The sequence below is a fragment of the Salvelinus fontinalis genome, chromosome 38, assembly GCF_029448725.1.
Source record: "Salvelinus fontinalis isolate EN_2023a chromosome 38, ASM2944872v1, whole genome shotgun sequence".
Lineage (NCBI taxonomy): Eukaryota > Metazoa > Chordata > Actinopteri > Salmoniformes > Salmonidae > Salvelinus > Salvelinus fontinalis.
In genome coordinates, this window is record NC_074702.1 from 36,062,318 (window position 1) to 36,074,495 (window position 12,178).

The 12,178-nt window shown below is 41.8% G+C and overlaps 1 protein-coding gene across 1 annotated transcript in view; it reads left to right on the forward strand.

The window, feature by feature from the left end:
• LOC129837655 (syndecan-2-like) overlaps positions 1-11,344 on the forward strand; it is a 16,911-nt gene extending 5,567 nt beyond the window's left edge. The window contains exons 2-5 of the mRNA XM_055903988.1: positions 6,637-6,733; positions 7,320-7,486; positions 7,654-7,813; positions 8,703-11,344. Of these exons, the coding sequence (XP_055759963.1) occupies positions 6,637-6,733; positions 7,320-7,486; positions 7,654-7,813; positions 8,703-8,866 (588 nt within the window). The 3' untranslated portion in view covers positions 8,867-11,344. The remainder of the gene's footprint in view (positions 1-6,636; positions 6,734-7,319; positions 7,487-7,653; positions 7,814-8,702) is intronic.
• Positions 11,345-12,178: the final 834 nt, after the last annotated feature.

Here is a 12,178-nt window from a genome sequence, read left to right on the forward strand (position 1 = left end):
TTTAAGGGAGGGAAGTTTCTCATGGAGCCTGTGTTGATCTTTCGACACTGGGGATTTTTCTTTCTCTGCTGAGGATTTTCTGTGTTTTTATGGAACACTGCTAAGCATGTCAAAGAATTTCAACAGTACATTTGGGATCCTTTTCTTTATCCAGAGGGAGCGTGACCTGGTCAGTCTGTCGTGGAAAGAGCAGGTGTTCTTACTGTTTTGTCCACTCAGTGTGTCTGCTGTTTTATAGTAATCTGTGTTAATAAAATAGTCTGTCCACATGACATTCTTTTAGAATGATAACTCTCTCAGGTGCTCAGATGTCTGCTCTCATTTGGTACTGATGCAAGTTCATGATCTAGTTGCTCTTTGTTCTAACCCAGGTGTGGTGTATGGGCCAGCGGTCTGTCTCATGCTTCAGGACTAATTCTTCTGGCTCTTGAGTCACTGTAGTTGTCGATCTTCTTGGCATCATCAAGGCCTGAAGAACCTTTGCATAAAGAGGCATGTCATTAGTGTCGAACAGGAACATGAAGGGTATCAGATGTGTACTGTAACGACTAGTTTATACTTGGGACATAGGCCCCCATCCTCCTACTGGGATGCCAGAGCACTTATGTGAGGCATGTCATTACTTCTATTCACATTGGTATGATTTTCACATGGTAATATTACAAGTCATATAGATTTACAGCATTTTACCTGGATATGGTCGCGTCATGTTGACCTTCAGCGGGAATATGGGCTCAGTGTTTGGATCATCGGCAAGCACTCTGGCCTTGGTGTCGGCAGCTGGTCCGCATCTCCCTCCCGACCAAATGCGCCCACGTCGACCATGGTGAAGAGGTACTTTGCATTGCGGACTGTCAACCGGACTATTGTGAAATATCCCTTGTAGTTGTAGGACTCGTTACCAGAGTTTGCTGGAGCTCGGATCTGAATATGTTTCCCTTCGACTGCTCCTACACAACTGAGAGTTTTGGGATCGTTGGAATTATCAGGTGATTTCGGCACATTTTGCTACTGACGGATAAGCAACAAAATCTGCCTTTGAGACATGCCAGATAGCCTGGCAAGCTTCGCTGATGATGGCAAAGGCTTTTGCTGTGTGCTGCCAATTGCCAAAAACATCCAAAAGTACTGAACATGTCTTCCCTTGTCTCTAGTCTGACCTATGCAAAGCATTGACATGTATTCTCAATTGTCCCCTCTTGTAGTGATCAGTGGACCTACATGCCATTTTCTCCCTCGAGAGAAATAAAAACAAACCACTAGTAAGAGCAGTTCAAGCTCTTCTAATTTGGAGGCAGACATGTTTGCTTTTGTAGCTAGTTAAACCCTGAAAGTACTTTTGTATCTGGAGTGTTAAGAGAGATATATATATATATATATTTTAAACAAATTATATTTCTAATCCTTAAAGTAGAGTTACAAGCATAACACCGGACGTGTAGCTAGCTAGTATTTGTAAACGGGCAATTACACGTGATACAGAAGTTTTTAAATGTCATCGCGAGAGTGAGTGTCTGGGCCCCTCATGACTCCACCTATGAACATGCACGTAAACAGTGTAGAGGCCTTAAAGCTGTGTGTGTGGTGACATCACGTCAACGAATACCACAGACGCAGACAGATCCATAGCTTCTCTGTCTGACCAAGCCTGGGGTACAGTTTAAGAACTTGTGAAACTATAATTATCATTGAGCCTGAATTTAGACAGTAATTGCTTAGTAATCCGGTCTTTTGAAGTGATTTCATGTGCAGACTCATTTGCTGTCAGCTGTTTTACTCTGGCATTAACAGAAAGATGCAAGGAATTTCTCAATATATCTGCTTTACATTAGCTATATTTTGCACAACTGAACTTTGCTTTTCCTTGGCTACTCCTGAAACTCCCACTCATGTCCCCTGTCCCCTTGGCTCTGGTAATCCCTGGAATATGACAGTCTCAAACCATGATTACCTGGATGGAAAACGGAGGCAGAAAATAATGGATTTTGTTACAAATGATTGTTAGATTTTCTGTTCCGAACTCTTAAATTAACTCTTACCTCTGAAAGTTTCCTAGATTAGTCTTCTCTATTGCAAAGTATTGTGTTAAGATGTTTTCCTTTTTAATATGTGCTGGACATGAAGTGGTCATTCCAGAGAGTTACTGCCTAAATCCTGCAACGCAGACCCAGCTCACACAGGGTCCCACACCACAGTAAACTACTTCATACTTGCACTACTGTAGTGTTCAATTATGCCCAAGGACCAAAGTTAATGTCTTTATTTAATCTTCATTTATACAGTTAAGTATAACTTAACACATTTCCTATTTTAAAATGATGACCTGTCCCAAGGCATAGACAGCAGTGAGAGAGGCTTGGGGTATAAGAAGCTCTGACGAGTAGTGGTAACGTCTCTCTGAAAGACCACACTTGACAAATTCATATTTTGTGCACTCTGAAACTAGCACATGTAATCTCACCATAATTTGGTTGTCACACTCTGATATAATTTCATAACATACACTAGATCTAGTTCCGCCATTCAGGTACAGTCAATAAAACAAATATTCCCAGAATGTCTGATTCCAGTAGTCCGCTCTCCGCCCCCCTCCAAGAAGACTCAGGCCAGTAGAATATCCCAGCCTCATAGCCCTAGTACCACACCTGTGTTTATTGAATCGTGTGAAGAATACCAGACATACCTCTGGTCTGAATGGGCTGTGTTTATCCTGTTAGTCTCTGCAGCAGTTCTGGTGGAGCGCTGGCACCGTCTAGTAGTTAATGCTCTTCCTGTGTACTCCTGAGGGGCTGCGAATGTCAGCAGCTGGTTGGACAGCTACTACATCGGCAAGGTCTCCATCCCAAATGGCACCCTGTTCCCTAATGTAGTGCACTACTTTTGACCAGGGCCCATCAAAAGTAGTGCACTAAATAAAGAATAGAGAGCCATTTGGGATGTAGCCTAGAGCTGCTGTGCCCTGCATGAAGCTGAGCCCTCAGCAGATGTGGGTTAATATTGTAACCCACATCTGTGCTGCTTCCCAGTACTGTGGAAGGAAGCTGGTTACTAGAGCTCCTGTACGGTTGGTCCACATGCTGGGTTATTGTCTTGGTAGACCTGTTTGGTTGCTGTCATTGGGTGATTCTGACAGACGATATATATGGGCAGTGTTGCCAGTAGCGTTGGTTGTTATTTAATGTGTGAATGTAATCAGCAGAGAACGTCCTGTTTTCCTCTGGCTGTCCGACAGGGGTATGCTGAGAAACAACACAGCCAGGCCTTCAGGGCATGGAGGACGACTTTCAAAGGGAATCCAATGTTTTTCATGTTGAGATTACATTCATATCAGGTAGTCATCCTAGATCTGCCTGGAATGTTTTTTAAAAGCCCCATAATTCCAGTGTTGGTCATATCTTGGCAGGTTCTCTCTTCCCATCATTACAGCTGACAACTATACCTGTGGAGGAGGAGGGTGACATGATTAGCTGACATGTCCCCAGCATGTTGCTGTGATAGCCACTAACAACAACACCTTAAATGATTCAAACCTTTAGTAGTGGCTGGCTGACTGGGCTGTTTGGAAGGAGCTAGCTAGTGAGCAGAGGGAGAGAAGAGGGAGTATTTCCTTTTCAGTTGTAGACTTGGCACAGCCTGAAAGCCCAGTCTTGAGCTCCTCAGCTCCCTGCACAATACCTCACTTGTGCTGCTACTTTGGCCCAGGAATGTGAGGCTCACCTTCATATGTCTGACAGCAGTTTGTTTTGGAATGAGAGATATTATTCACCACCACATCGTACTGCTGCAAACATCGTTCTCTCATCGCCTCTTGGCTCTCCCTCTCTGAAGAGTTGAGGCAGCCCCATATGATGCTGTTGAAACCCCCATAAACCACTTCTTTAGATAGTCCGTTCTATTCATAAGATGGGAAAGTAATTGATCCGCACATCTTGAACAGTGTATTTTGTCAAGGCATGTATGCTACGTGTGGGCTAGGTGCAAAAATGTTGTTCAGAGACTAATCATATAGCATACTCTCGTCTGTTCACATCGGCCTCTGGAAAACAGAGCCTGACAATCCTGACTAATCCTGAACAACAAAGGGCATTGGAGGAAATGATCAGGGCTGTTTAACGTCTGGGAGTCTGTATTGATGTTGTACTTCATGATGCAGTGGCTGGGTATTCACACTGACTAGACTACTACTGATGTTGTACTTCATGATGCAGTGGCTGGGTATTCACACTGACTAGACTACTACTGATGTTGTACTTCATGATGCAGTGGCTGGGTATTCACACTGACTAGACTACTACTGATGTTGTACTTCATGATGCAGTGGCTGGGTATTCACACTGACTAGACTACTACTGTATGGTCACCGGCTGACCCTGAGAGTCTCCATTGTTCTCACAATGTTATCTCTATTGGATGTTTGGGGTCAACTTAACATTTTTCATAACACTTGACTGCTTCAGAGGCTAAATCAGCTGAGTATATCTGGGTCAAATACTTTTAAATACTGGGAAGTGTTTTCATGGCTGGCAAACGGAAGTAGTGTACAGTACATATCAGTCATTCATGACTCCAGTCATACCATAGTGTACAGTAGGTATCAGTCACTCGTGACTCCAGTCATACCATACTGTACATGTGGTCTTCTAGGATTAGTCACCACTGAGCGTTGACATGTCACAATGGAACGTACAGTGTCAGAGGGGTCTGTTTGTTTGATCTTTTCTCCAATACTATTGGGCCATTACCATGTCAATCAACGCTTGAATAGAAACGTAGCTTACACTGGATTTTGATGCCAACGCAGTCCCATTTAGTTTTCATTGCAGCCTCGTTTGAATACCACGGTTATGGATAATGTGTACTAACACCGTTAACTAGCACTGTGGTCTTCTAACATTAGTTGACATGGGAGCCCTTATATACATTGTTTTCCTGGATTACTTTGATCATCACTTCTTCTGTCTTATGTTCTGCCTGCTGCGTTCTCTATAGCATGTTGCATAGCAAACAAAAGATGATTCACTGTGTGACAGTTTGAAAGACCACTGGAGCACAACACAATGGCATACCAAAGATGTGTTTTTGTACAGATGACAATTATTTCCAAAAGGAAATGTTAGTCAGAGGTTGATATGCGTTAGTGGTTTCGAACTGTTTCCCTCAGTGATCCCAGTCAGAGACCTTTCCTTTGGCTTCCATCTAGCTGGGTATTCCCTCCTTTCAGCCAGAGCCATTGTTGTGCTCTTTGAAGCATCTGTCTCCTTCAGTGAGTCTGAAATGACTTGTCCTCTTATTGTGTACTAGGCTCTGCTTCCTTTGAAGCAAGAGTCCTTCCTTTTTCTTACATCACCCCTGTCTGTCACCCCCCCCCCCCCCTCTCTCCTTCACGAACAAAGGCCTGAAAATTGAACCAGGCTCCTTAGTGTCAACATTCATCAGCGGAGCAAAAAGGCAGACCTCGACGTGTGTGCGTGCGCGCGCACACAGAGGGTGCATCCTTAGTACCTTTTGTCAGATGTATTGCTTTTGTGGGGATTTTGGGAAACACAATTGTGTGGAAACATCACACGTCTTGGTGAGCGTCAGTGGCTGTGAATGGTGATTTCCATGAGCCCTGACAGGCTAGTTGAAGAGGTGGCCACCAGGCTACTGTGGTGGGCCAGAGATCTAAAGGAGTGCAGGCTGTTGGGAGGGATGACTAGAAGGATCCCGGGTTTAGAGAGTCAGACTACATGCTTCTATCTGCTCTGAGAGCAGCCTCCTGCCCTAAAAAGTACTTTCTGTTTATTCATTCTTCTGTTCACAATAACACTTTGCCTTGGGATTGGATGAGCCAGTCAGACAATGACACCTTCCTGTTTTAACCTGCTCTCCACATGCAGAGGAATTACATGAAGACTGATACATTGTCTTTGGTTTCTGCTTCAGAAAATGGGAAGATTTGACCCAGGCCTTCATAGCTTCTAAGTGGTATTTCAGGTAATGGGGAGGCTCATGAGATGCCTGCTTCTGTTAATTTGTTTGTTTCCCAGGGAACTGTGAGATTAATAAAAATGTCTCCCAAAATATTTGTCCTGATTTTCTTAGCATGGTTCTTTCACATTTGTTTTGCTCTTGCGCTTCTAATGCCTGTATAAAATAAACAGCATGGATATCCTCCACAGTGAAAAGTGTTTGTATAATCTTAAGGGCATGAAATCTACACTGGGAATAGTTTGTCATGTGATCAGTTATTGAGTAGTATTATGGGTCCTGGATGCTGATCAAGGGGGATACCTAGTCAGATGTACAACTGAAATGAGTCTTCTGCATTTAACCCAACCCCTCTGAAACAGAGGTAAGCTGAGGTATATCAGACAATTTACTATGGGTATGATGCAAAGGCTCTTGTTTACTGTTCTATTTATGTGGAACTATTTCATAATAGCAATAAGGCATTTTGCGGGTTTGTGGTATATGGGCAACATGCTATGGGCTGTATCTAGGCTGTATTCTGCGTTGCAGCGTGCATAGCTGTGGCATATTGGACATATCCCACACCCCTCAGGCCTTATTGCCTAAATAGCATGTGGGTACCTGTAGAATTCAGTTTATATGGTGGAGACACTTTTTCCTTCATCTCTTGTTCTCCATTCACAGATCTCGGCCCAGTCGGATTACCTGTACCTGGATGACCAATCAGGAGACTCCGTAGACGACGACGGTTACAACTCTGGCTCAGGGTCCGGTGATATGAGTAAGCAATGGTTACCTTCTTCTAAAATATTTCACCCTTGTTTCCTCATTTACATAGCAACCTGATAATGCAATGTTAAGCGTTTTAGCTGCATGTAAAGCTATAATTGTACAGGCTCTACGACGGTCCTAGACGGTGCACAGAAAATGTTTGACTTTGTTTAGACTACTAGGGCACACTGGTACTGCAGGATCACAATGGACCTACGGAGGCGGTGAAAGCACAGATGTTTCACATGCAGTCAACCAAGACAATGTTAATTACCCAGCACATGTCATGTAGAGACGTTCAATACTGAATGAGTCATTATTTCATATACCCTAACCTGAAGTGATACTGAACCATAGACTGTATAATGTACTGTACAAGAACACCCAAACAGATCTGGCTTGCAGTCTATTTCTGAGTCAGTATGACAGGGGTTGTGTGACGTTATTGGTCGACTCATTATGAAAAGGGCCTCTATCATTAGTAGTGAATCCATTAGCACTGGCATTGTTGTGATTTGTTGTTTATCATGTTAGCCCTGCCTGCGAACCAGATTTCTCTTTGGGGTCAATACATTTTAGATTATTTTCCTCCTCAGCTATCGGTGAGGTCACTGAGCGAGTCAAAGTGAAAAGGGTGTTCGCCGCTCCTGAAGCAGAGCCAACCCAGGACTCTCTACCAGAACTTTCAACCGCCGTGGAGATGTTTACAGTCACTGACCTGAGCACAGAAATAGCTGAGACAGAAACTGAGACTGAAACAGAGGTATGCCTCTCTTTTTAACTGACTTTAGTGTGGGCTTTTGAGCCGGTGGTGTGATTGTTTCATTTCGCCTCGCACTGCTGGCATGGCAAGGACTTAATAGTATCCTTATGGTTTTATAGTTGCTGTGAAAATCTAAATCTCTCTTTCTCCCTCTGTCTGTGTGTCAGACCCAGGTCCCTGAACGGTCTCTGGACGTGACAGAGGAGACTGTAATCAGTAGTGAAGCTCCTCCCAGCACCACCGGTGCTTCCGTGTTGCTGTACGAGGCAGACACACCCTACGATGTACACTCCGAAAACCTATTCCAGAGGACAGAGGTCCTAGCAGGTATGTACTGGTTTATGTATTCAGGAGATCGTATTGACATTAACATCTCTCTTTTTCCAATGAGACCTGAGCATAATGAAAGCAATAAAATATCAGACAACATATGTTAAACATCACACAAAAAAGCGATACACACTACGATAATGATTCATCAAAACGGTCATCTGAAATCTATCAGTTCCAATTGAAGAGATCATTTTTCAATACAGCCCACTATCAGAGATTGGATCTGAAACATGGCCTCTGTCTTAAATTGGGTAACTCTAGACTTTGCTTTCAGAATCAATAAAAACAGACTCTTTGTCTTGGCATTTGATAGCAGAGGGAAGGAGACTGAGTCAAGCAACCAACAACACTTCGGGATTGTTTTACAATGAAAGGATGTTATGAATGAAGAGTATAATTGTGACTCCTCAGTCGGCTCCGTCTCATTTGATTAGTCCATTGATCTTAACTTTGATGCACTAGACTGCAGCTATCTGGGTGCTTTTTCCCATTCATTTCTCAATGTGAGTTGTTGCCAAACATTTGGTACAAAGCAATCATAGTTCCCTCTTTATTGTTCATCCACGTTAACAGAAGGTAATGGGGTTACATTTACTTTGCATTTTAGTCATTTAGCAGACTGTCTTATCCAGCGACCTACAATTAGTGCATTCATCTTAGCGCTTGGTGACACACACATAGCAATCGTATCATTAATCGGGTTGGGGTAATTACCTTGCCCCACACACAATCTGGTAGAGGTCTATCATATCTGATTTGACTGTTATTAACACCATCTTCTAGCAAGGTTGTCAACACCAATCACTTGTATTGAATTATTGATCAATAAGCATCTTCTGACGTGGTTCTTCTCTTCTCCCCCCCCCCCCCCCCCCCCCCCAAGCGGTGATAGCTGGCGGGGTTATAGGTTTGCTGTTCGCCATCTTCCTCATCCTCCTCCTGGTCTACAGGATGAGGAAGAAGGATGAGGGGAGCTACGTCCTTGGAGAACGCAAGGCCCCTAGCTCAGCCTATCAGAAAGCCCCCACCAAGGAGTTCTATGCCTGAAACAACCACCGTCACTATGAGGAGAAACCTCTGGAGCAACATAAAGACGTGTCCCAAATGGCACCCTATGCCCTCTAGTGTACTTACTACTTTTAACCAGTATCTGTGCACCATATAGGGTGTCATTTGGGATGCATACAAAACATCTCATACAGCAGTGTCCTCCTCGCATGATGGTATTGAATGAGGAAGTGTTTCAAGGAGCTTTTTCATATAGCAAATATATACTTTTCCTTAATGAGGCCAAACAGGGCTATTGTAAATGTTTCATGTTTTGGATCATTAGAACGGTTGGAGAATTTCCTTGTCATGTGAGAACGTGAAACATATTCATAGATTGTCATGGACTACTTTCTAACTGTAGAGGAAGGAAAAACAACTTTTTTAAAGGTCACTGAAATAAAAATGACAGAATATAATTGTCCTATAGTTATTCTATTTTTGATTTTTTCATAGCATGTCCAAAGTTGTTTTTTTTCATTAACTTATGTTTTTCATGTTGAGGTTATGTAATGTTTCTAGTCTCAAAGCAATCTGGTCTCCAATTTAACTTGGATGAAAAAACATTTTTTTGTTATTATGCTATTTTTCTTGTCATTGTGTGAAATGAATTACAGGATTCCATAACTACCCAATGTCATCTGGCCAAAGCAAAGGACATTCCTAGTAAAACATTACTGATATAAAGCAGTGTTTACCAACTCCAGTCCCCAACAGTACACATTTTTGTTGTAGTCCCTGACAAACTTGCCTGATTCAATTTGAGGGCCTGATTTAGTTGAATCAGGTGAGTTTGTCTGGGGCTACAACAACGTGTACTGTTGGAGGTACTCGAGGCCTGGAGTTAAGAAACACTGATTTTAAATGCTACTCTTATGGGCAGGGGTGTCAAACTCATTCCACGGCGGGCCTAGTGTCTGGGTTTTTGTTTTTTCTTCTCAAGACCTAGACAACGTAATCAAGTACAAGGGAGGAGTGAACCCGCAGACACTTAGCCCTCCGTGGAATGAGTTTGACACGTGCTTTGAGGAGTGCATTATATCACAGGAGGTTGGTGGCACCTTAATTGGGGAGAACAGGCTCATGGTAATGTATGAAACACCTGGTTTCCAGGTGTTTGATTCCATTTACTCCGTTCTGGCCATTCTCCCTCAGCAGCCTCCACTGCTATATGTACTCTGTGTTTCTGTTACCCAAAATATAGAGGAACCTTTTCAGTAGGTTTCACTATTAGGTCCATGAATTTTCTCCTCTGATCACAATGCTATGTTAAGACTTGGGTGTTTTATAAACAAACCTGCAAAACTTTTCTGACCAATTTATGATATAAAAGCTGATTTTCATTTATCTGCAGCTTTTAAATGATGACTTGCTAGATATGGGGAACTAATGCTAATGAACAGTCCTATGCGCTGAACTCTTTTCAGTTGACTTTAGTACAGTGATTTACTCTAGCCACAGATGGGACACCGGACTTCTCTGTAATATCCGTTTCAACTTTGACTGAAAATCTGTCAGACTCGAAAGTCCAGGGCGCTTTCCCAAATGGCACCCTAGAGCCCTGGTCAAAAGCAGTGCACTAAATAGGGACTAGGGTGCTATTTGTGATGTAGTCTCAGTGAACAGGACATGGTGTACCTTATTACTTATCTGTTCCCCCTCTTTAGCATCTGTAAAGAATTATGAATGTCTATAGAACAATGTTCCTCTTCCCCAAAAAAATTACTTCTATGATCACTGGGTTGATGTGTTTTTCTCATGGTACGTAATTATTGAATAAAGGTACTTACAGTAAGACTTTCCTTGGACTTGGAACAGTGTTTTTGCCATTTATCACATGTAACACAATCTCCCCATTTAAAAAAAAAAAAAAAAAAAAAAAAAAAATTGTTACCTTTAGTCCTGACTATTTTAAAGGTAGACTCAGCTAAATTATGTAGATGCATAAAGTAAAACGGCATAGTGGGTCAATTTCCACAACTAAGAGCGTTAGAGCGCGAGGCCAAACTTCTCCGCTGTTCTGGTCCCGTGGCTGCCACATTGTAAGAGCGTGCGGTGAAGGAAACCCATGCACATGTGCAAATACTGTATCTGTGACTGAGCGAAATCTTGCTCATTGAAATCTCTGCAGTGCTGCTTGTGCAACATAATTTCGCTGACTACCTTTAAGTCAGTGGTGCATCTGTATAATGTCTGTACTATAATTTATATATTTATATATATTACATATTAGAAATAATATGTTAGTTCAAGTATATTGATGTATATTCACAAATGTTTTAAGCCTTTGAAGTGCCTTCCATTCTGAAAGTTATTATTTTTTTTTACTGTTTGAGACAAAGGATGTTTTCTAAGTGGCATGATGAAGTAGTAGTCACGAATATAAGCACAGGATACTGATGGCAACTTAGTGTTACAAAAGCAGTGTTGTATGTTATGGGAGACACTACTGAATAAACAATGTGGCTTAATATTAAATGGTAATCAAATGTGGTTTCTTCTCTCTGAAATGGTTGTATTTCTGATAAGGCTCCAACATATTGTGTCTGTGTTCTTTGGAATGTTGACACTGTTACAAAGTAAATGTAAGAATATAACTTGCAGCACAAATACCATATGTGGTATCTCAGATTTCATGTGGAAGCTGGAATAAAATGTTAAAAATATAAACAGCTTTTGTTAGTTTGCGATCTGATCAAAACACTAAACAAACAGGCTGCTGTGAGCTAAATGTTTGCTCATGCCAAGTCATGCAGAAAGAAAAGCAAAATGTCCGCAGTAAACATCAAGGGTAATAATTAGAGCAGACATTTTTTTAAATATATATTTTATCACAATTTGGTAAAGAAACAAAAACAAAGCAAAATGGAATTGTTAACGAAAGTGAAAACGCATGTCTGTCCCTACTGAGTTGCCGTAGTCATTCAAATATCACGGAAGTTATTTTGAAATTGATAAATAGCTAGAAGGAATAACATATATTATGAATTATTCTGTCAAGGCGGTCAACAATTTGCCAACTAACTGCAGAGGAAGGTTTTTTTTTTTTATATATATATATTTTTTTATCGTGTCCTAATTTAAAAGTCCTTTCATGTTTCGCTAGTAAGGAATCACAACGAATGACATAACGTTAGCTATACGGATGCTTGTGGTTTGCGTCCTTGTTTTGATATGCATTTCACTGCGTCAATTAGCCGACTTAACTCTGTGACTGGTATGGACCGACGTCACATTTGTTTTAATTTAAAAAATAATGATTTGAGCACCCAAAGAATAGCCTGCAATTACACGGAACAATGTCTCTGAAAT